Source organism: Staurois parvus, unplaced genomic scaffold (genome assembly GCF_062004578.1).
Source record: "Staurois parvus isolate SC_StPar_1 unplaced genomic scaffold, SC_StPar_1.0 ptg002307l, whole genome shotgun sequence".
NCBI classification, from domain to species: Eukaryota; Metazoa; Chordata; class Amphibia; order Anura; family Ranidae; genus Staurois; species Staurois parvus.
In genome coordinates, this window is record NW_028320103.1 from 62,926 (window position 1) to 87,998 (window position 25,073).

At 49.1% G+C, this 25,073-nt stretch overlaps 1 protein-coding gene across 1 annotated transcript in view; it reads left to right on the top strand.

Moving 5' to 3' along the window:
- Positions 1–25,073, top strand: part of LOC149431275 (nephrocystin-4-like) — a gene marked incomplete at both ends in the record, with an annotated part of 178,425 nt that overhangs the window by 55,001 nt on the left and 98,351 nt on the right. Inside the window, one exon of the mRNA XM_089665727.1 lies at positions 24,808–24,863. Coding sequence (XP_089521853.1) covers positions 24,808–24,863 — 56 coding nt within the window. The remainder of the gene's footprint in view (positions 1–24,807; positions 24,864–25,073) is intronic.

The window sequence follows — 25,073 nt, forward strand, 5'->3', positions numbered from 1 at the left end:
TGAGGTATCCCTCAACGGCCACCCAACAGGAGCTCAATCGCTCTGTCAACTTGGCTCCAGTAGAGCAAGGTTTCCCTCAGCAGCCACCCAACAGAAACCCAATAGCTCTGGCGAGGCAACTCCTGCACAGTAAGGTATCCCTCAATGGCCATCCAGCGGGAACTGAATAGCTCTGGTGAAGCAACTCCCACACAGCAAGCCTTCCCTCTATGGCCACCCAACAGGAGCTCAAAAGCTTTGGCGAGGCAACTCTGCACAGTAAGCTTTCTCTCAACGTCCATCCAGCAGGAGCTCAATAGCTCTGGCGAGACGGTTCCTGAACAGTAAGGTTTCCCTTAACAGCCATCCAGCAGGAGATTAATAGCTCTGGTGAGGCGGTTCCTGCACAGTAAGGTTTCCCTCAACGGCTACTCAACAAGAGCTCAATAGCTCTGGCGAGGCGGTTCCCGAACTGCAAAGCTTCCCTCTATGACCACCCAACAGGAATTTAATAGCTCTAGCGAGGTGATTCCAGCACGGCAAGGCTTCACTCTACGACCACCCAACAGGAGTTTAATAGCTCTAGTGAGGTGGTTCCAGCATGGCAAGGCTTCCCTCTACAGCCACCCAACAGGAGTTTAACAGATCCAGCGAGGTGGTTCCAGCACGGCAAGGCTTCCCTCTACGGCCACCCAACAGGAGTTTAATAGCTCTAGTGAGGTGGTTCCAGCATGGCAAGGCTTCCCTCTACGACCACCCAACAGGAGTTTAATAGCTCTAGTGAGGTGGTTCCAGCATGGCAAGGCTTCCCTCTACGGCCACCCAACAGGAGTTTAATACCTCTGGCGAGGTAGTTCCAGCATGGCAAGGCTTCCCTCTACGACTACCTAACAGGAGTTTAATAGATCTAGCGAGGTGGTTCCAGCACGGCAAGGCTTCCCTCTACAGCCACCCAACAGGAGTTTAATAGCTCTGGCGAATCGTCTCCCGCACAGCAGGGCTTCCCTCAATGCACTATACTAGACTAGAACATATTCTTAAAAGATGTCATTATCATGACGTAGCCACACCATGAGTTCTGATGTACCAGATAACGTGTTCAAAAGGAAACCTCATAGGCTGAGCACACTGGAATAGATGGTGCACCACCTCTCCCTAATGTGATGAGCTTCTAGGCATCCTAAAAATGTGTTTTTGGTGCATACCTAGCGTTTGGAACGCTAGCTTACTCTTAGCAACCCAACAGCAGCATAAGTATCCAAGCTACTGTAACACCTAAGGCATTTCTCTACCAACCTAAACTAGAATAAAGCCCTAAATCCCAGTTCCTAACCCTTGAAATGCGTAGGTTGGTTCTTACTGGCCATTAATAAACAAAGCCAATAATTCACGATTAGATTTTGACTTACCTACATAAAAAGAAATATTGCAACATGAAATAGGTTAGGACCAACGTAAGCCCCTTATGAATGGGAGTAGGCGGGGAAGATGTTGAAGGGAAACCTTAATGTTTTTTTGCCAGGGGAGTAGTGAGGTCTTGGGCACCCTGACGAGAGAATGGTTGAGTATTAGGCCGCAGTGAACAGTGGGCGTGACCACATCCCGCTGAACAATGAGCTTGGCTTGAACCGTAATGGTTACGTAGAGCCCTGTAGGTGCTGTCCACATGTTCCACAGTCCTTCTATCCTTCAAGTAAGTCTGTGCTATAGGTGAAAATCTTAGATTTGCATTACATAAAGATTAGGACAGGAATATTAAGAAGAGCCTTAGGCGGGAATGGTTATAAGAGGTGTCCTACGCTGTCCATGGTACAGATAACACCTGACAGGAATAGTAATTAGGTCTATCATAAGATTCCTGTCTGTCATACTGATGCCTCTCAGCAGGGATCGTAAGAAACGAAATAATATTCACTGTACATGGGAATTATGACAGACCCAACCAGGGCCGTGAATAAGGGTGTACCACCAGGGGCGTATTTACCACAAGGCAAACAAGACACTTGCCTAGGGCGGCATTTTTCAGGGGGGGCAGCACCTCCCCCCAGAAGAAGGGATGAAGGAAGGGACACGAGCACCATGGGAACCAGGTAGAATCCAAGAGAGGGTGCGTGCTGCTTGATGATATGTAGAGCCTGGCTCTCGTTCTCCGTGATATCCGGAGCTGTGGAGACGAGTGTCTATCGCTGGGGGGGGGGGCGGGATCATGGGGCCCCTGTGTCCTTGCCCACACTCAAAGCACACCCACAAAAACCTATAAAAAGGTACCAGGGGCATTTCATGGGGCTCCCTACTGGCCCCGGGCCCTCGGACAGTGTCCAAGTGCTCAAATGGTCAGCCCGCCCTTGGTTGTTGGTCAATGTCAGGCTCTCTATGGGAGGGGGAAGGGAGGGGTTGTGTTCGTCGGTGTCTGTGGGGGCAGATGCTTTTTGTGTTGCCTAGGGCAGCACAAAACCTAAATACACCACTGGGTACCACCCGTCCTCCTGGGGGGCCCAGGCAGCTGAGTGAATCAGATGTGGGCAGGGAGGGTGATCGTTGTTGAGGGGCAATTACTGGAACCGATCCCCTGTATGGTTCTCCCTGCAGCAGCTGAAAGCTGACTTCTTCACCTCTCCCTTCTGTTTGCTTTCAGCTGCTGCAGAGAAAGCCATACAGGGGATCGGTTCCAGTAATTGCCACCCCCCCCCCCATTACCCTTCTGGTGCACCATACGTTTCACTCAGCCAGTTTGCCCTGGGTGCCCCCACCTCCGCAGTGCAGCCGCCTTCCCTCCTCTCCTTCCCAGCAGCAGCTGCAAGCACATAATAGGATTCTTCAGGATGGAGAGCGGGGGAAGGGTGCAGTAAAAAAGTTGCATTTATCAGCCCCTTCCTTTCCTGAACGAACACAATGACTGATCGGTACCAATCACTCACTGCATTCATAAATATAGCATAGTAAACTATTATTCTTGGGGTGGGGGCTGTCCAGTTGGCTGCATGGGGCCCTGTTGCTTCTAACAGCAGCCCTGGACCCAACCAGGACAGGGTTACATAGTTAGTCTGTCTGAAAAAACACAAAAGTCCATCCAGTTCAACCATTAAAAAAAAGTTATAATCCTCCACCCGCAGTTGATCCAGAAGAAGGCAAAAAACCCAGCAAAGCACGATCCAATTTGCTCCTGCTGGGAAAAAAAAATCCTTTCTGATCCTCAAAAAGGGGTCTTTTGGAGGGGACTGCAGGTTAGCTTCTTGCCTACTGAGTATGGGCCCTGGTGTTTGAGGGAGCTCTATTCTTTGAGAGTGTGTTCCTGGGGGTCCTTCTGGACTTGAATCCGAAGTACTTGACGGAGCCTGCCCCATCTGAAAGGGGCCTTATACGGGTGAAAAACACAAGGTGAGGGTAGGAAGATTTTTAAATGCCTTTTGGGTTATTAAAAGGCAGTTTTACTGCTATGCTGTGAACAGCCCAAATAGCAAGATATCACATTACACACAGCTCAGTGGCTCTGAGAATTCTCTCTGGATTTTCAGTTAAGCAGCACAGAGGCAGTGCTGGACTTCATTAGACAACACTGTATATTATTAATATACAGGATTTATGGTGCCAGCAGTGTGCTCAGCGCTGTACAATATAACGGGAGACAATACAGCAACAATACAGTTCAATACAAGAGGGTTAGGAGGGCCCTGATCCTGGGAGCTTACAATCTAAAAGGGAGGGCCCTGATCCTGGGAGCTTACAATCTAAGAGGGAGGGCCCTGATCCTGGGAGCTTACAATCTAAAAGGGAGGGCCCTGATCCTTGGAGCTTACAATCTAAGAGATAATACAAACACTCTGCTCTAAACATTTATCTGTAAAATCAGAATTTGTTACCAGCAATGGAAAATAAAATATACAAAGCATCAGTTTATACACTTGTAGACTTAGAAATACTTTACAAAATTGGCAAAAAAAACCAAAACAATTATAGTTTCTCTTTCACAAACCTACTATGTGAGTAATGCGAGGCCCAGCTCTCCGGAGCAGCAACACATTCAGGAAATTAACCGACAACACATCAAAGTGGCCAGAACAAGAAAATAAAGTGATTTCCAGTAAAATAGATGAGGGGGGGGGGTGAGAGAGAGAGGGAGAACGAGAGAGAGAGAGAGGGGGGGGAGAGAGAGAGGGAGAACGAGAGAGAGAGAGAGAGGGGGGGGGGAGAGAGGGAGAGAAAGAGGGGGAGAGAAGACGAGAGAGAGAATGGAAGGGAGAGGGGAGAGAGAGAGAAGGGGGGGCAGAGTGAGAAAGAGAGGGAGAGGAAATGAGAGAGAGGGAGGGAGAGAGGAGGGGGGGAGAGAAGGAGAATGAGAGGGGGGAGAGGGAGAGAGAGAGGGGGGAAGAGAGAGGGGGAAGAGAGAGAGAGAGAAGGGGGAGAGAGGCGGGGGGAGAGAGAGGGAGAGAGAAGACGAGAGAGAGAATGGAAGGGAGAGGGGAGAGAAAGAGAGAAGGGGGGGAGACAGAGTGAGAAAGAGAGGGAGAGGAAATGAGAGAGAGGGAGGGAGAGAGGGGGAGGGAGAGAGAGAGAGGGGGGGAGAAGGAGAATGAGAGGGAGGGGTTAAGAGAGAGAGAACAAGAGAGTGGGGAGAGAGAATGAGAGAGTGGGGAAAGGGAGAAAGGGGTAGAGAGAGAGAGGAAGAGAGAGAAGAGAGAAAGAGAGGGAGAGAGAGAGGGGGGGAGAGGAGGAGAGAGAGAATGGAGGGGAGAGGGAGAGAAAGAGAGAAGGGGGGAGACAGAGTGAGAAAGAGAGGGAGAGGAAATGAGAGAGAGTGGGAGGGAGAGTGAAAAAAAAGAGGGGAAGAGAGAGAGGGTGGGGGAGAGAGGGAGAACGAGAGGGGGGAGAGAGAGAAAAAGAGAGAGAGTGGGGAGAGGGAGAGAGGAAGAGAGAGCGGGGGAGAGATAGAGAGAAAGATCCCCCCAAGAGAGAGTGGAAGAGGGGGAGAGAAGAAGAGAAGAAGAAAGAGAGGGGGGGGGGGAGAGAGAAAGGGAGAGGAAAAGAAAGAGAGAGAGAGAGAGAGAGGGGGGGGGGAGAGGGAGAGAGAAAGTGAGGGGGGAGAGAGAGAAAGAAAGAGAGAGAGGGAGGAAGAGAGAGAGTTAATCGCAGGTTTGCAGACATAACATTTATATTTTATATTATAGGTGTCAATATTGTGCTGATCTGAAATGGGAGCGCAGTGCTGAGGTCTGACCATTAGATGGCAGCACATGACAACAAAACGATATGAAAGGGAAACAGAAAAAAAAGCTAATCCCACAATTGGAGATATAACCGCCTAAAGCAGAAGTGTGGAGAGGAGAAATAAGCCATGCATGATGTTTCAAGAGGGAAATAAAACAGAAACAGGAACAAAAAGAAGGAATAAAAGATAAACTTCCACGGAACATTCAGCTGGGAAACAAAAAAAGAAATCAGTGCTGGAAATGGGGTGTAAAACCCCAAAAGTTGGGGAGCTCATCCAGCAGATAACAGCGCTATGGTAGGGGGTGTCTTAGTTTCAAGCAGGGCTTTTTTTTTTCCAGCTGGAACGCAGGGGACACAGTTCCGGCACCTCCAGCACTTAAAGTGTTAATAAAGTCTTGTTTTTAAAGAAAAAAAAAATTACAAATTTGTCATACTTACCCGCTCTGTGTAATGGTTTTGCACAGAGCACCCCCGATCCTCCTTTTCTTGAGTCCCCCGCCGGCGTTCCTGGCTCCTCCCTTCTGCTGAGGGCCCCTAGAACAAGCAGCTTGATATGGGAGCACCCAAGCAGGTGCGCTCCCGAGCCGCGGCTCCATTCACACACAGAGTTGTGGCTCAGCACCACCCTCGCCCTCTAATGATTGGCTTACTGGCTGTGATTGACAGCAGCGGAGCCAATGGCCTCAGCCTATCAGGAGTGAGAGTACTTGGAGAGCCGAGGCTCTCGTGGACATTGTTGGATCAAGAGGGGGCTCAGGTAAGTATTGGGGGGGGGATGCTGCACACAGCACACCCCAGCACCCCTTGCCATTACATACATTAACACCCCGGTCACACTGGATGCGCTTTGCGTGCCATGTGACTTGCAAATCACATGCCAAGTCGCACCCTATTGTCTGCAATTAGAGCGGTCATATCAGCGCGGTTCTGACTCAGTCGGATCCGCACCGATTTCTACAGTAGTCCATGCGCAACTTTTGGTGCAATTTGCATAGACATCCGTGTCAGATGTCTTGCAAATCGCACCTCAAATCAGCATGTCCCCCCCGACTTGATTTCAAAGTCAGGCTTGGTGTGACTGGGGGGTAAAGTAATTCTAAGGGCTCCAGGGGTTTCACCTTCATGTATTCTATGCAGCCTTTAGAACCACTTTATTGTATGTTATGGCAAGGGGTGCTGGGGTGTGCTGGAAGGTCTATGGTTCCTGGCTGCTGGGGGATATATTGTGGGTGGTGGAGGAGCAATTGTTGTTAAGAGGGATCCACTGTTAAGGGAGGGGGTCTATTGCTGATGGCTGCTGGGGGATCTATTGTGGATGGTGGAGGAGCAATTGTTGCGAAGAGGGATCCACTGTTAAGGGAGGGGGTCTATTGCTGATGGCTGCTGGGGGATCTGTTGTTGCTGGGGGGGGTCTGTAGTTGCATGTGAGTATTTTGTTCTGGGGGAGGGGATCTGTTTGCTCCTGGGGAAGTCTATTGCTTCTGGGGGGATCTATTGTTACTGGGGGGGTCTGTAGATGCATGTGAGTATTTTGTTCTGGGGGAGGGGTCTGTTTGATCCTGGGGAAGTGTAATGCTTCTGGGGGGTCTATTGTTCCTGGCTGCTGGGGGATCTATTGTTGCTGGGGGGTCTGTAGTTGCATGTGAGTATTTTGTTCTGGGGGAGGGGGTCTGTTTGCGCCCGGGGAAGTCTATTGCTTCTGGGGGGATCTATTGTTGATGGGGGAGATCTATTGTTGCTGGCTGCTGGGGGGGTCTATTGTTGCTGGGGGGGTCTGTAGTTGCATGCTGGGGGGTCTGTAGTTGCATGCAAGTATTTTGTTCTGGGGGAGGGGTCTGTTTGCTCCTGGGGAAGTCTATTGCTTCTGGGGGGATCTATTGTTGATGGGGAGGGTCTATTGTTGCTGGCTGCTGGGGGATCTATTGTTTCTGGGGGGGTCTGTAGTTGCATGTAAGTATTTTTTTCTGGGCGAGGAGTCTGTTTGCTCCTGGGGAAGTCTAATGCTTCTGGGGGGGACCTATTGTTGATGGGGGGAAGGGTCTATTGTTGCTGGCTGCTGGGGATCTATTTTACTGCTTTTCTTGTTATCATTAACAATTTCCATACAAATGACCACAAAATGATATGTGATGCTGTATTCTCTCAATGAGGCTGTACTGGGAGGTGGGTAGGGGGTGGATCCAAGGGATGGTTCTCAGAGGTGGGTAGGGGGTGGAACCAAGAAATGGTGCTCAGAGGTGGATCCAAGAAATGGTGCTCAGAGGCGGGTAGGGGGCGGAGACAAGGGCTAATTCAGAAGGGGGGAGTTCTTGCACCTATTCTCTGTGAAAAAAACCCCTGGTTTCTGATAACGGTATATTATTGGGGTGACTTCGTTTCTGAAAACAGTATTTTGTTTTCAAAATTGGTGTCAGTAGGAAAAATTAGTGTCAGTGCCCCATCAGTGTTACAGAGGAACAGTGCCCTAAGGGACAGATAAAGGCAAGCAAAGGGCCGCAGTTTGGAGACCACTGCTGTAGAGCAATGGTAGAAAGATTCCATCTAGAGTCAACATAGGTCAAGCTGCTCCTCTCACCTTTCATTGGCAGGTGGCCGTTCTCACTGGAGAGTGCACACTGGCTAGCAAGGAATTCGTTTTAGTAGGTGAGGCTAAGCAATGGCATTGTTCACGGAGGAGACACAGAGAACTGAGATGTTCCAGAATGACGGCAAAACACGTGACACGCCTGCCACCCCAAACACGGTGAGTGTCACGCAACAAGATGTGTAAACGTCACAGCAAAATATGCAACGGCAAATGCGTCTGGCTCCGTGCCAAAAGTTCGAACGTGAGCTTCCTTGGCGTTTTTTGGAGTGGATGGAGGGGAGGGTAAGTGGTCAAGTTGTATAGCCCTGGCCAAAAGTTTTGAGAAGGACACAAATATTAATTTACCTTCAAGGAAACACGTGAGGGTCATCATTGCTTTGTACAAAAAGGGATTCACAGGCAAGGATATGACCGCTACTAAGATGGCACCTAAATCCACCATTTATCGGACCATCAAGAACTTCAAGGAGAGGGGTTTGTTGTGAAGAAGGCTTCAGGGCGCCAGGACCGTCTCCTGAGGTTGATTCAGCTGCGGGATCGGGCCACCACCAGTGCAGAGCTTGCTCAGGAATGGCAGCAGGCAGGGGTGATGCATCGGCACGCACAGTGAGGGGAAGACTGTTGGAGGATGGCCTGGTGTCAAGAAGGGCAGCTAAGAAGCCACTTCTCTCCAGGAAAAACATCAGAGACAGACTGATATTCTGTAAAATGGATTGGACTGCTGAGGACTGGGAGAAAGTAATTTTCTCTGATGAATCCCCTTTCCGATTTTTTGGGGCTTCGGGAAAAAGACCTTGTCCGGAGAAGAAAAGGTGAGCGCTACCATCAGTCCTGTGTCATGCCAACAGCATCCTGAAACCATTCAAGTGTGGGGTTGTTTCTCAGCCAAGGGAGTGGACTCACTCACAATTTCGCCTAAGAACACAGCCATGAATAAAGAATGGTCCAGAAACATCCTCCGAGAGCAACTTCTCCCAACCATCCAAGAACAGTGTGGTGAAGAACAATGCCTTCTCCAGCATGATGGCGCACCTTGCCATGAGGCAAAAGTGATAATCAAATGGCTTGGGGAACAAAACATCAAAATTTTGGGTCCATGGCCAGGAAAATCCCCAGACCTTAATCCCAATGAGAACTTGTGGTCCATCCTCAAAAGGTAAGTGAACCCCCCCCCCCACAAATTCTGACAAACTCCAAGCATTGATTATGTAAGAATGGGCGGCCATCAGTTCGGATGTGGCTCAGAAGTTGATTGACAGCACACCGGGGTGAATTGCAGAGGTCTTAAAAAAGAAGGGTCAACGCTGCAAATATTGACTCTCTGGATAAACTTTGTATAATTGTCAATAAATGCCTTTGGCACTTAGGAAATGTTTGTAATTATACTTCAGTATACCAGAGTAACATCTGACAAAAAGATCGAAAAACACTGAAGCCGCAGACTTTGTGAAAATTGATATTTGTGTCATTCTCAAAACGTTTGGCCGGAGCTGTATTGCTCAACTGCAGTGAATAAAAGGTGATTTCACCGACCTGCCTGTACTGCCTGATTCAATCCCAGAGTAGTAGATTGATGGCATTGCAACCTTCAAATATTGATAAGTGACACCTCAGTACTCAGATGTTATCAACGTAGTACTATTGATGTCTCTGTGGGGCATCTGGGCGATACGTGGACCTCACAATTGTGCATGCCCATGGGCAAAAGGATTTGGTACCCTAAATTCTCCATAAGTGACCCTTTGAAAGCCTTTACAGGTTATCATTTTCAAGTTGACTGTGAATTATGGCCCCAGAACAACTGTCCTCACTCCGATGTTCGCAGCGATACCTCATATGTGTGGCACAATTCATATGCTCCCTCTACACGGTGCTTTTGAATTGTGGTATGAGGCCGATGGGGGTACGTTATTGCGGTACGAGGCCGATGGGGGTACGTTATTATGGAACGAGGCTGATGGGGGTACGTTATTATGGAACGAGGCTGATGGGGGTACGTTATTATGGAACGAGGCTGATGGGGGTACGTTATTATGGTACGAGGCTGATGGGGGTACGTTATTGTGATACGAGGCTGATGGGGGTACGTTATGGGGGTACGTTATTGTGATACGAGGCCGATGGGGGTACGTTATTATGGAACGAGGCCGATGGGGGTACGTTATTATGGAACGAGGCTGATGGGGGTACGTTATTATGGAACGAGGCCGATGGGGGTACGTTATTATGGAACGAGGCCGATGGGGGTACGTTATTATGGAACGAGGCTGATGGGGGTACGTTATTATGGAACGAGGCCGATGGGGGTACGTTATTATGGAACGAGGCCGATGGGGGTACGTTATTATGGAACGAGGCCGATGGGGGTACGTTATTATGGAACGAGGCCGATGGGGGTACGTTATTATGGTACGAGGCCGATGGGGGTACGTTATTGTGATACGAGGCTGATGGGGGTACGTTATTGTGATACGAGGCTGATGGGGGTACGTTATTGTGATACGAGGCTGATGGGGGTACGTTATTGTGATACGAGGCTGATGGGGGTACGTTATTGTGATACGAGGCTGATGGGGGTACGTTATTGTGATACGAGGCTGATGGGGGTACGTTATTGTGATACGAGGCTGATGGGGGTACGTTATTGTGATACGAGGCTGATGGGGGTACGTTATTGTGATACGAGGCCGATGGGGGTACGTTATTGTGGTACGAGGCCGATGGGGGTACGTTATTGTGATACGAGGCCGATGGGGGTACGTTATTATGGAACGAGGCCGATGGGGGTACGTTATTATGGAACGAGGCCGATGGGGGTGCGTTATTATGGAACGAGGCCGATGGGGGTACGTTATTGTGGTAGGAGACCGATGGGGGTACGTTATTGTGGTATGAGGCCGATGGGGGTACGTTATTATGGAACAAGGCCGATGGGGGTACGTTATTGTGGAACGAGGCCGATGGGGGTACGTTATTATGGAATGAGGCCGATGGGGGTACGTTATTGTGGTACTAGGCCGATGGGGGTACGTTATTGCGGTACGAGGCCGGGGTTTACAACCACTTTAACCCCTTCCTGTCCGACCCATGTACATAAACGGCTGGACAGGAGCAGTGCTGATGCGGGTCGCTGTTTATAAACGGCCCTTGCATTCACTGCCTGTGCATGCTCCCTGAAGTGCTCGGTAGGCAGGAAGGGGGTAGAAGTGCCCGGGAGGCAGGAAGGGGGTAGAAGTGCCCAGTAGGCAGGAAGGGGGTAGAAGTGCCCGGGTGGCAGGAAGGGAGTAGAAGTGCCCGGTAGGCAGGAAGGGGGTAGAAGTGCCCGGTAGGCAGGAAGTTGGTGGGAGTGCCCGGTAGTCAGGAAGTTGGTGGGAGTGCCCGGTAGGCAGAAAGGGGGTGGAAATGCCTGGTAGGCAGGAAGGGGGTAGAAGTGCCCGGTAGGCAGGAAGGGGGTAGAAGTGCCCGGTGGGCAGAAAGCAGGTAGAAGTGCCCGGTAGGCAGGGAGGGGGTAGAAGTGCCCTGTAGGCAGGGAGGGGGTAGAAGTGCCCGGTGGGCAGGAAGGGGGTAGAAGTGCCCTGTAGGCAGGAAGGGGGTAGAAGTGCCCGGTAGGCGAGGGGTTAAAAAAGAAAAAAAATGGCAGTAATTCTGATACATATGACTTTGGCAGAGGAAATGTCACCCCGTTGGGGTTGCCGTCAGCATTTCTATATGGGAACGGTTCAGGCTGAACGCGGCGCTCTGATGGGGAACTCTTAGGATTCAGAACTTGTTTTACCTCCAACACGCGGATCATACATGAAGTGTACGGCGTCGCAACTGACGGTTGTCATAGCAATCTATAACTGCCAGCAGCACAAGGGTGCCTTAAAGGGGAATCCCCCCCCCTTCCCGTGTGCAAACACACACTTCAATTTCTGCTAATGTGAGACAGGTTGGGGCCCCGAAAATCAAGGGCCCGGGGAATTTGTGGCAATGAAGTGGATTGAACCGAAGGTCAGCTATTTGTTGCCTTGGAGAGGTTATTATGGAGCTGTGGGCTGGAGGATGTGTAGAGCAGAACATTGCCAGCATTAAGTATGTGCTGAGTTCCCAGATCTGTACACATGCTGTGCCCATTATGAGGGGTTCCCACCATCCCTATGCTGAGTTCCGGGGTCTGTACACCCACTGTGCCCATTATGAAGGGTTCCCACCATCCCTATGCTGAGTTCTTGGGCTCCACTATCTAAAACCTTTTTTTTTTTGGGTGGACTGACCCCTTTCATTTACGTATCTATTACTTTCTGAGGTCTTTCCTGTAAATCACATGAATAAAGTAGCGGGTGATCGTTGTGCCGTCCATACTCGGCCCCTTTACATCCTCGCACACTCGCTTCATCTTCATCAGCCACTGAGAAGTCTCCGACTTCTGTCCTCCTCACTCATCACAGATTCGTGATCATTCTTCACTCCGCATGATGATAAATGACTTCATCGGTAATTACCATAGTCAGTGTGCCCGCCATCCCTCCTCTCCATCAGCATGGCTCTCCATCCCTTCCCTCCATCAGTGTGCCCGCCATCCCTTCCCTCCATCAGTGTGCCCGCCATCCCTTCCTTCCATCAGTGTGCCCGCCATCCCTTCCCTCCATCAGTGTGCCCACCATCCCTCCCCTCCATCAGCATGGCTCTCCATCCCTCCCCTCCATCAGCATGGCTCTCCATCCCTCCCCTCCATCAACATGGCTCTCCATCCCTTCCCTCCATCAGCATGGCTCTCCATTCCTTCCCTCCATCAGTGTGCCCACCATCCCTTCCCTCCATCAGTGTGGCTCTCCATCCCTTCCCTCCATCAGTGTGCCCACCATCCCTCCCCTCCATTAGCATGGCTCTCCATCCCTTCCCTCCATCAGTGTGCCCACCATCCCTCCCCTCCATTAGCATGGCTCTCCATCCCTTCCCTCCATCAGTGTGCCCACCATCCCTCCCCTCCATTAGCATGGCTCTCCATCCCTTCCCTCCATCAGCATGGCTCTCCATCCCTTCCCTCCATCAGCATGGCTCTTCATCCCTTCCCTCCATCAGCGTGGCTCTCCATCCCTTCCCTCCATGAGCGTGGCTCTCCATCCCTTCCCTCCATCAGCATGGCTTTCCATCCCTTCCCTCCATCAGCATGGCTCTCCATCCCTTCCCTCCATTAACATGGCCTGCCATCCCTTCCCTCCATCAGCATGGCTCTCCATCCCTTCCCTCCATGAGCGTGGCTCTCCATCCCTTCCCTCCTTCAGCATGGCTCTCCATCCCTTCCCTCCATCAGCATGGCCCGTCATCCCTTCCCTCCATCAGCATGGCCCGCCATCCCTTCCCTCCATCAGCATGGCTCTCCATCCCTTCCCTCCGTCAGCTTGGCTCTCCATCCCTTCCCTCTGTCAGCATGGCCCATAAAGGCTGTAAAAGCAATCATTTCTCCTCTCTGGCTGCACTCTTGCAACCTTTGAGAAATACTGTGAGAGCTGTGAGTGGTCACAGCTTGTCACATGGTACAAGGCTGTTGTGAATGACCCTGTACCATGTGACCTCTGTGATCATGTCAGGAAGTGACATCTTGCTTACTACTATTCATGTGATCACTGATTGGCCAAATCAGCAGGATTTCTGGCTCCCAGGTGTCTTTCATACAGGTAACAAGCTGAGATTAGAAGCAGTCTCTTAAAGGGAGTGCTGCTAATCTCATTGTGTTACCTGTATAAAAGACACCTGTCCACAGGAGCCATCAAACCATCAGATTCCAAACTCTCCACCATGGCAAAGACCAAAGAGCTGTCCAAGGATGTCAGGGACAAGATGGTAGACCTACACAAGGCTGGACTGGGCTACCAAACTGTGGCCAAGCAGCTTGGTGAGAAGGTGACAACAGTTGGCGCAATCATTCACAAATGGAAGAAACACAAAACAAGTGTCAGTCTCCCTAGGTCTGGTGCACCATGCAAGATCTCCCCTCGTGGAGTGTCAATGATCATGAGAACAGTGAGGAATCATCCCAGAACTACACGTGAGGATCTTGTCAATGATCTCCAGCCAGCTGGGACCACAGTCACCAAGAAAACAATTGGTAACACACTACGCCGACAAGGACTGAAATCCTGCAGTGCCCGCAAGGTCCCTCTGCTCAAGAAAGCACATGTCCAGGCCCGTCTGAAGTCTGCCACTGAACATCTGAATGATGCAGAGGAGGACTGGTGGGAAGTGTTGTGGTCAGAGGAGACCAAAATCCAGCTCTTTGGCATCAGCTCAACTCGCCGTGTTTGGAGGAGGAATGCTGCCTATGACCCCAAGAACACCATCCCAACTGTGAAAAATGGTGGTGGAAACATTCTGCTTTGGGGGGGGGAGGTTTCTGCTAAGGGGACAGGACAACTGCACCGCATCAAAGGGATGATGGATGGGGCAATGTACCCTCAAATCTTGGGTGAGAACCTTCTTCCCTTAGCCAGGGCATTGAAAATGGGTGGTGGATGGGTGTTCCAGCATGACAATGACCCAAAACACACGGCCAAGGCAACAAAGGAGCGGCTCAAGAAGAAGCACATTAAGGTCCTGGAATGGCCTAGCCAGTCTCCAGACCTTCATCTGATTGAAAATCTGTGGAGGAGCTGAAAGTTCGAGTTGCCAAACGTCAGCCACCAAACCTTAATGACTTGGAGAGGATCTGCCAAGAGGAGTGGGCCAAAATCCCTCCTGAGATGTGTGCGAACCTGGGGGCCAACTCCAGGAAACGTCTGACCTCTGTGATTGCCAACAAGGGATTGGCCACCAAGTACTAAGTCATGTTTTGTGAAGGGGATCAAGTCCTTCTTTCCCTCATGAACATGCAGATCAGTCATCATTTGTTAGATGCATTTCTGCTGAATTTGTTGTTGTATTCTGTCTCTCAGTGTTACACCGAACATTCCATTGTTAGACCGATCATTTCTGTGTGAGGGGCGAACATTCCATTGTTAGACCGATCATTTCTGTGTGAGGGGCGAACATTCAGCATCAGCCAGGGGGCAAATACACATTTCCTTTACTGTACAGGATATTTGAAATCTATTTTTAAAAATATTTTTTCATACATTTTGTAATAAAAACACATTTCAACATGCAGTGTGTGTGTGTGTGTGTATATATATATATATATATATATATATATATATATATATATATATATATACACAGTTAGGTCCATAAATATTGGGACATGGACACAATTCTAACATTTTTGGCTCTATACACCACAATGGATTTGAAATGAAACAAACAAGATGCGCTTTAACTGCAGACTGTCAGCTTTAATTTGAGGGTATTTACATCCAAATCAGGTAAACGGTGTAGGAATTACAACAGTTTTCATATGTGCCTCCCACTTGTTAAGGGACCAAAAGTAATGGGACAGAATAATAATCATAAATCAAACTTTCACTTTTTAATACTTGGTTGCAAATCCTTTGCAGTCAATGACAGCCTGAAGTGTGGAACGCATAGACATCAGCAGACGCTGGGTTTCATCCCTGGTGATGCTCTGCCAGGCCTCTACTACAACTGTCTTCAGTTCCTGCTTGTTCTTGGGGCATTTTCCCTTCAGTTTTGTCTTCAGCAAGTGAAATGCTCAATCGGATTCAGGTCAGGTGATGGACTTGGCCATTGCAGAACATTCCACTTCTTTGGTTGCTTTTGCAGTCTGCTTTGGTTCATTGTCCATCTGCACTGTGAAGCGTCCAATGAGTTGTGAAGCATTTGGCTGAATATGAGCCGATAATATTCCCGAAACACTTCACAATTCATCCGGCTGCTTCTGTCAGCCGTCACATCATCAATAAATACAAGAGAAGCAGTTCCATTGGCAGCCATACATGCCCACGCCATGACACTACCACCACCATGATCACTGATGAGGTGGTATGCTTAGGACCATGAGCAGTTCCTTCTCCATACTCTTCTCTTCCCATCACTCTGGTACAAGTTGATGTCGGTCTCATCTGTCCAGAGGATGTTGTTCCAGAACTGTGAAGGCTTTTTTAGATGTCGTTTGGCAAACTCTAATCTGGCCTTCCTGTTTTTGAGGCTCACCAATGGTTTCCATCTTGTGGTGAACCCTCTGTAGTCACTCTGGTGAAGTCTTCTCTTGATTGGTGACTTTGACACACATACACCTACCTCCTGGAGAGTGTTCTTGATCTGGCCAACTGTTGTGAAGGGTGTTTTCTTCACCAAGGAAAGAATTCTTCGGTCTTCCACCACAGTTGTTTTCCATGGTCTTCCGGGTCTTTTGGTGTTGCTGAGCTCACCGGTGCGTTCCTTCTTTTTAAGAATGTTCCAAACAGTTGTTTTGGCCACGCCCAATGTTTTTGCTATCTCTCTGATGGGTTTGTTTTGTTTTTTCAGCCTAATGATGGCTTCACCGATAGTGACAGCTCTTTGGATCTCATCTTGAGAGTTGACAGCAACAGATTCCAAATGCAAATAGCACACTTGAAATGAACTCTGGACCTTTTATCTGCTCATTGTAATTGGGATAATGAGGGAATAACACACACCTGACCATGGAACAGCTGAGAAGCCAATTGTCCCATTACTTTTGGTCCCTTAACAAGTGGGAGGCACATATGCAAACTGTTGTAATTCCTACACCGTTTACCTGATTTGGATGTAAATACTCTCAGATTAAAGCTGACAGTCTGCAGTTAAAGCACATCTTGTTCATTTCATTTCAAATCCATTGTGGTGGTGTATAGAACCAAAAATTTTAGAATTGTGTAGATGTCCCAATATTTATGGACTTGACTGTATATATATATATATATATATATATATATATATATAGAATACGGCCAAAATTGTAGTATTTAAAATATATTTTTCTTCCATGTGGGTAGTTACTTCTTCGACATAATGACAGGTCCACTTTAATTCCAAAGTGGTGTAAAACAATCGATGGAGGAAGATCAACAGCACGCCTCTGGTGGTTACGAACACAACATGAACATTTTCGGGACCAGATTTGTCACTTGGCCTCATGAAGGTTCCAGTCCCGGCTTGGCGTTAATTCTTTTATTAGGTCTCAAAAGCCAAGTGTAAGTAAAGTTAAAATGGGTATTCTCAGGTCTTCCAAGATTGGTAATAAAAGTCCCATAACTGGAGTTTATGAGGCGTGTAATATGCCTGATGCAAATATTATGGCTTCCTGAACGCCAAAGCCAACTTTCCGAAGCCAGATCTATATTCTATGAGGAGAGGCTGAAATTATATATTATTCCTCTATAACTATCATTTTATTAGTTTAGCTATTGAGGATATCATTGGGATTTTTTACATTTTGCTGTAACAATTCTATTGGCTGTTGATGACGCCTATCTACACAGATAAGGAGGCGGAGTGAAGATCTTAGGGGTCCATTTTGTAGAAATTAGGGTCTGGTGGCCTGGTGTGGATCAGCTATCTGGCAGTTCTGGTATTTACAGTGAGGACGGATCTACAAATCAGTATCTGTTGGCTGCTGTTGAAGGTAATTTTTTTTTAAAGAGGACCTTCAATCGCTCTCTCAGGTTGCTCCACCCCCCGACGTCACCATGTTGCTGAAGGGCTCTGCCCAGCCTTTGGGTCCCAGCACAGCCCTTTGGCACATATGCAGGTGATTTCCTGTGCATGCAAATAGATGGTGAATGCTTAGGACTTAAAGAGTCATGTTTGCACATGCAAGGAAAACCCCCATGTGTGCCGGGATGGTCAGAAACCCCACATTTGCTCAGCTGTGCTACGAGGGTCACTTAGGACCTGAAGCCCTGCGGGACATCTGCACATGCACAGTGGGTGTGGATGGATAGCTACAATAGTGGTCATCCATCCTCTATAGGCGTGCATGGGCTTACATTAGGGGACTGTAACAAAACCGGACCCCGACTGCACTAGGGTATTTCCGTTAGACTCCCGCTTCTCTGTCTGAACACAGATCCACGGACACCACCGCTGACCATATAAGACACACCAGGCTTGAAGGAAACCAGAATATGGACTGCTTTATTTTAACACAGACACAAGATATATACACAGGGTGGAGCAATACATTTAGTAACAAGAGGCACACAGCAGACACCCCCCACCAAGCCAATACACAAACACATACATACCATAATAGTTTGCTCCCAAGCAAGACACACAATAGAACAATGGGATGCAACCAGATGGCATTAAACAATGAACAACCCCCACCTATACATGTCTACACAATAGCAGGACATTTTTTACCCTGCACCCCTATCAGGCACAGGGTGACTTACACATAAGAGGGATATGGGGAGCTGAAACAGGAATCTCCCCACCTCTCTAAAGTGAGTTGGGTTCCATGGGCCCCCCACCCAAAGACTCTTGTCACAGGGACTGCACAGGTCAGAGAAGATACAGTACAGAGGTCTACCGAGCAGAGCTGTCCAGAGGAAGCTACCGTATTTATGTCAATGCTAAAGCAGCCAACCAGCCAGGAAACGGGTGATGTGGCAAGGGTGATGGTTCTTCTGGTAGTGAAGGGGTGTAATGCCTGGCTGCTCACATACTAGGACTGGATCAGCGGAACAGAGTGCCTAGGGACCCAACCTGAAGTCACGGGAGAGAAATGTAGAGGGGCCCCAGGAAACAGAACAAGCTCGGCCCTGCTTCCTCCTCCCTCCTCATTGGCTGTGACTGATAGCAGCGGCAGCCAATGGCTCCTGCTGCTGTCATTCAGCCAATGAGGAGGGAGAGACGCTGCTCCCGTGCACAGCGCTAGATCGAGAGGGGGCCTCAGGTAAGTATTAGGGGGGTTGAGGGCGGAGCTGCACACAGAAGGTTGTTTTAGCATCATGCACAGAATGCATGGAGGTACAAAAAACCTTCAGGGCCAGTTCACACTCCATGCGCTTCAGTTGCTTTGTTTCAGAAAGTCAGTTATATGGTTGTCAGTGTCGTAGTTCACATCAGCGCTTGTAAGTTCCGGTGCAATCCGGTTGCAGGAAAAAAGTAGAATAAGCTGAATTTTTCCTGCACAGAACTGTACTGGAGCTAAAATGCATAAAAACTGCACCAGGAGGAAAAAATGAACTGGAATGCGTCAAAAACATGCCAAAAACGTGCGTGCAAAAACAAATCTGGAACGCATCTGGACCGCGTTTCTATAGTGTGTACCGGCCCTCAACCTTTACAGCCACATGGACACTTACAATACCGGGCACTGTCACCCCCTTCCTGCCCCTCGGGCACTGTCACCCCCTTCCTGCCCCTCGGGCACTGTCACCCCCTTCCTGCCCCTCGGACACTGTCATCCCCTTCCTGCCCCTCGGGCACTGTCACCCCTTTCCTGCCCCTCGGGCACTGTCATCCCCTTCATGCCCCTCGGACTCTGTTACCCCCTTCCTGCCCCTCGGGCACTGTTACCCCCTTCCTGCCCCTTGGGCACTGTCACCCCCTTCCTGCCCCTCGGGCACTGTCACTCCCTTCCTGCCCCTTGGATACTGTCACCCCCTTCTTGCCCCTCGGGCGCTGTCACCCCCTTCCTGCCCCTCGGACGCTGTCACTCCCTTCCTGCCCCTCGGACTCTGTCACCCCCTTCCTGCCCCCCGGGCGCTATCACCCCCTTCCTGCCCCTCGGGCGCTGTCATCCTCTTTCCTGCCCCTCGGGCACTGTCACCCCCTTCCTGCCCCTCGGGCACTGTCACCCCCTTCCTGCCCCTCGGGCACTGTCACCCCCTTCCTGCCCTCCGGGCGCTGTCACCCCCTTCTTGCCCCTCGGGCGCTGTCACCTCCTTCCTGCCCCTCGGGCGCTGTCACCCCCTTCCTGCCCCTCGGGCGCTGTCACCCCCTTCCTGCCCTCCGGGCGCTGTCACCCCCTTCTTGCCCCTCGGGCGCTGTCACCCCCTTCTTGCCCCTCGGGCGCTGTCACCCCCTTCCTGCCCCTCGGACTCTGTCACCCCCTTCCTGCCCTCCGGGCGCTATCACCCCCTTCCTGCCCCTCGGGCGCTGTCATCCTCTTTCCTGCCCCTCGGGCACTGTCACCCCCTTCCTGCCCCTTGGGCACTGTCACCCCCTTCCTGCCCCTCGGGCACTGTCACCCCCTTCCTGCCCTTTGGGTACTGTCACCCCCTTCCTGCCCCTCGGGCTCTGTCACCCCCTTCCTGCCCCTCGGACACTGTCATCCCCTTCCTGCCCCTAGGGTACTGTCACCCCCTTCCTGCCCCTCGGGCTCTGTCACCCCCTTCCTGCCCCTCGGACACTGTCATTCCCTTTCTGCCCCTAGGGCACTTTTATCCCCTTCCTGTCCAGGCCAATTTTCAGCTTTCGGCACTCTCACACTTTGAATGACAATTGCGCGGTCATGCAGCGCTGTACCCAAATTAAATTTCTATCATTTTTTGAAAAAGATAGAGCTTTTTTTTGGTGGTATTTCATCACCACTAGTTTTTTTTTTCTTTGCTAATCCCCTCTCTCCCGTCACCTTTTTCTTTTTTTTTTTTTTCTTGGTGTCAGGAAGACTTGTCAGAGGTGACTCATGCTGATAGCAGAGGAAGGAGGCAGCAGACAGAAATGACACTCAGTGCTCTGGACTGAGACAAGCACACACTATAGAGGGATGTGCTTTGTTCATATTTCATGTCTGAAGTTTACAACCACTTTAATATCTAAATTTTAACCCCTTCCCAGCCCTGCATGAGGATCTAAATGCTGGGAGGCAGAGGCGGGTATTCTGGTCATGTGATTGTTGTGATTGGTGGTTACAGTGGTCACAATAGTCCCGGTCACAAGTATGCATTGGGAGCTTTCCAGTCCCCGCCGGTCATTGTGCTGGCAGTGCGTTGTGTCTACATTGGGACCTCTGGCAGGAACTGGTTAATTGGAAATATTCATTGAACATTTTCTGCGATTAAAGATGGAATTTCCCTGTAAAGATTTTTTTTTTCATCTTTATACATCTATTCTAAGGTCTCCTGATGTCACTAGAAATATTTCAAATTTGGCAAAATTCCCGTCTTAGAAGTAAAAATTAAGGAGAAAAAAATGAGTTTTTTAGTTCCAGCGCAAAGAAAAGTGATCACCTTTTCAGTAATGATATTAGAGGCTTCACAAAGCAGCGAATAATCTAAAATAGCAGTTAACAGCTCGCCGCGTCGTCGATCAATGCCATTTAAACCCGCGATGACCTTGAGATGGAATAATCAGGTCGGTTTCATTCAGCATCAAAGGGAGACAAAAAAAAAAAACTAAAATTGAAAAGCCGGTAAAATTGACCTGCTCCTGGCTGCAGAGAGACGTTTATATGTTCCTTTATAAGGAACCAACAAAGAAAGGCAAAGGGAGAGAATACAAGGAGGGCCATCGGGGAGGCAGGTCAGCGGAGGGTTCACTAGCGTACCTGTGATACTAAATAAATAATAGTTTGTCTACGAGATGGAAAGGGAAGGCAGGAGGGATATTATTATTAATAATTTATTTTATTTTTTTTATTATTATTATTATTATTATTATTATTATTAAATAATAAAGAAAAACAGACCTGGTCTGTTGCTCAGTGGTCCAAGTCCTCTTTTCTGATGAGAGCAACTTTTGCATCTCATTTGGAAACCAAGGACCCGGAGTATGGAGGAAGAATGGAGAGGCCCAAGGACCCCGAGTATGGAGGAAGAATGGAGAGGCCCAAGGACCCCGAGTATGGAGGAAGAATGGAGAGGCCCAAGGACCCCGAGTATGGAGGAAGAATGGAGAGGCCCAAGGACCCCGAGTATGGAGGAAGAATGGAGAGGCCCAAGGACCCCGAGTATGGAGGAAGAATGGAGAGGCCCAAGGACCCCGAGTATGGAGGAAGAATGGAGAGGCCCAAGGAACCCGAGTATGGAGGAAGAATGGAGAGGCCCAAGGACCCCGAGTGTCACGATATAAGGTCAGGTTCAGAGACCAGTTGCTACAGCAGTTGTAAGGCTTACCTGAAACCAGCAGGATTGGTACACCAGCGGCCCACCCTGGGAATGATGCAGGCTCACCTGAGGTGCGGGGTCTAAGCATCCACCGGTCTTCCCCAGAGCTCCTAATGGTGGAGATGGATTTGGCTGCGTGTGAATGCCAGGTCGCAGATCTCAGGATCACCCCACCAGGGAATGAGTAGGCTGGAAACCAAAAGCGGATCAAACAGTTCAGGGATCAAACAGAAGCGGAGTCAGTAGCAGGCCAAAGGTCGGTAACGTAGATGAAGACAGCAGCAGGAACAGTAAGCGGGATATTGGCTGGTAAGGCACAATAATCTGGCAAGGAGGAAGTGCATGGACATGGCTTTTATAAGGAAGTTCATGGGAGGAACAAGAAGTTCAAGGTTCAAGAGAAATCAAGGCACAAGACAGGATTATCCAAGAATTGTCAAGGGAGCTGTCCAGCATTCCAGATAGCTCAGTGAGAGGAGACATTGCCTACCACTGTAGAAGGACCAGGTTCGATCCCAGGCTCTGACCCCGAGTGTGAAGGAAGAATGGAGAGGCCCAAGGACCCCAAGTATGGAGGAAGAATGGAGAGGCCCAAGGACCCCGAGTATGGAGGAAGAATGGAGAGGCACACACTGCAAGATGCTTGAAGTCCAGTGTGAAGTTTCCACAGTCTGTGTTGATTTGGGGAGCCATGTCATCTGCTGGTGTTGGCCCACTGTGCTTCATTAAGTCCAGGGTCAACGCAGCCGTCTACCAGGAGATTTTGGAGCACTTCATGCTTCCTTTCGCAGACGAGCTTTATGGGGATGCTGACTTCATTTTCCAGCAGGACTTGGCACCTCCCACACTGCCAAAAGCACCAAAACCTGGTTCAATGACCGTGGGATTACTGTGCTTGATTGGCCAGCAAACTCGCCTGACCTGAACCCCATAGAGAATCTATGGGGCATTGCCAAGAGAAAGATGAGAGACATGAGACCGAACAATGCAGAAGAGCTGAAGGCCGCTATTGAAGCATCCTGGTCTTCCATAACACCTCAGCAGTGCCACAGGCTGATAGCTTCCATGCCACGCCGCATTGAGGCAGTAATTGCTGCAAAAGGGGCCCAAACCAAGTACTGAGTACATATGCAGCTTCTACTTTTTAGAGGTCCGATATTGTTCTATGTACAATCCGTGTTTTATTGATTGCATGGAATATTCTCATTTTCTGAGATTGTGGATTTGGGGTTTTCATGAGCTGTAAGCCATAATCATCACAATGATGACAAATCACGGCTGGAACTATCTTGCTTTGCATGGAATGAGTCTATCTCATATACAGTGGGGCAAAAAAGTATTTAGTCACCACCAATTGTGCAAGTTCTCCCACTTACAAAGATGAGAGAGGCCTGTAATTGGCATCATAGGGAGACCTCAACTATGAGAGACAAAATGAGAAAACAAATCCAGACAATCCCATTGGCTGATTTGGAAAGAATTTATTTGCAAATTATGGTGGAAAATAAGTATTTGGTCACCTACAAACAAGCAAGATTTCTGGCTCTCACAGACCTGGACCTTCTTCTTTAAGAGGCTCCTCTGTCCTGCACTCATTACCTGTATCAATGGCACCTGTTTGAACTTGTTATCAGTATAAAAGACACCTGTCCACAACCTCAAACAGTCACACTCCAAACTCCACTATGGTGAAGACCAAAGAGCTGTCGAAGGACACCAGAAACAAAATTGTAGACCTGCATTAGGCTGGGAAGACTGAATCTGCAATAGGCAAGCAGCTTGGTGTGAACAAATCAACTGTGGGAGCAATAATTAGAAAATGGAAGACATACCAGACCACTGATAATCTCCCTCGATCTGGGGCTCCACGCAAGATCTCACCCCGTGGGGTCAAAATGATCACAAGAACGGTGAGCAAAAATCCCAGGACATTTGGATGATCCAGAAGAGGATTGGGAGAATGTCATATGGTCAGATGAAACCAAAATAGAACTGTTTGGTAGAAACACAACTCGTCGTGTTTGGAGGAGAGAGAATGCTGAGTTACATCCAAAGAACACCATACCTACTGTGAAGCATGGGGGTGGCAACATCATGCTTTGGAGCTGTTTCTCCGCAAAGGGACCAGGACGACTGATCCATGTACAGGACAGAATGAATGGGGCCATGTATCGTGAGATTTTGAGTGCAAACCTCCTTCCATCAGCAAGGGCTTTGAAGATGAAACGTGGCTGGGTCTTCCAACATGACAATGATCCCAAACATACCACCCGGGCAACGAAGGAGTGGCTTCGTAAGAAGCATTTCAAGGTCCTGGAGTGGCCTAGCCAGTCTCCAGATCTCAACCCCATAGAAAATCTTTGGAGGGAGTTGAAAGTCCGTGTTGCCCAGCGACAGCCCCAAAACATCACTGCTCTAGAGGAGATCTGCATGGAGGATGGGCCAACATACCAGCAACAGTGTGTGCCAACCTTGTGAAGACTTACAGGAAACGTCTGATCTCTGTCATTGCCAACAAAGGATATAGAACAAAGTATTGACATGAACTTTTGATATTGACCAAATACTTATTTTCCACCATAATTTGCAAATAAATTCTTTCCAGATCAGCCAATGTGATTGTCTGGATTTTTTTTCTCATTTTGTCTCTCATAGTTGAGGTCTCCCTATGATGCCAATTACAGGCCTCTCTCATCTTTGTAAGTGGGAGAACTTGCATAATTGGTGGTGACTAAATACTTTTTTGCCCCACTGTATTAGTTTCACCTTTTAAGTTGCATTACTGAAAGAAATTAATTTTTGCACCATATTCTAATTTTTCGAGTTTCACCTGTAGGTCTGATTCAGCAGGGGGCATGTTAGACCTCTGCATGGAGACCATAGATCCCCTCTAGCATCAAAAGACCCTCCAGCACACCCCAGCACCCATTGCCATTACATACATTCAGTTTTGGAGGTGTGTTCCTGCTGAGAAAAAGTCCTGCCTAGAATTGGTCTGAATTTTATGTTTCATGGGTGTCCATGTTTAGTAAGATAGTAAAATGAATCATACATTTCATTTATTTGTTTCATTTTTAGCAAAGACATTGGTGCCGACATCTGTCAACTTTCAGGAGTCTCAACTAGGACCTGCAGTAAGTGTATTCCTGTACTGGGCTTGGGGTACCATTGTGGTTGCTGGGTTGGAGGGCACAAGCACCATGGTGGTGGTTGGGTTGGATGCACAGGCTCCATGGTGGTGGTTGGGTTGGATGCACAGGCTCCATGGTGGTGGTTGGGTTGGATGCACAGGCTCCATGGTGGTGGTTGGGTTCGAGGGCACAGGCTCCATGGTGGTGGTTTGG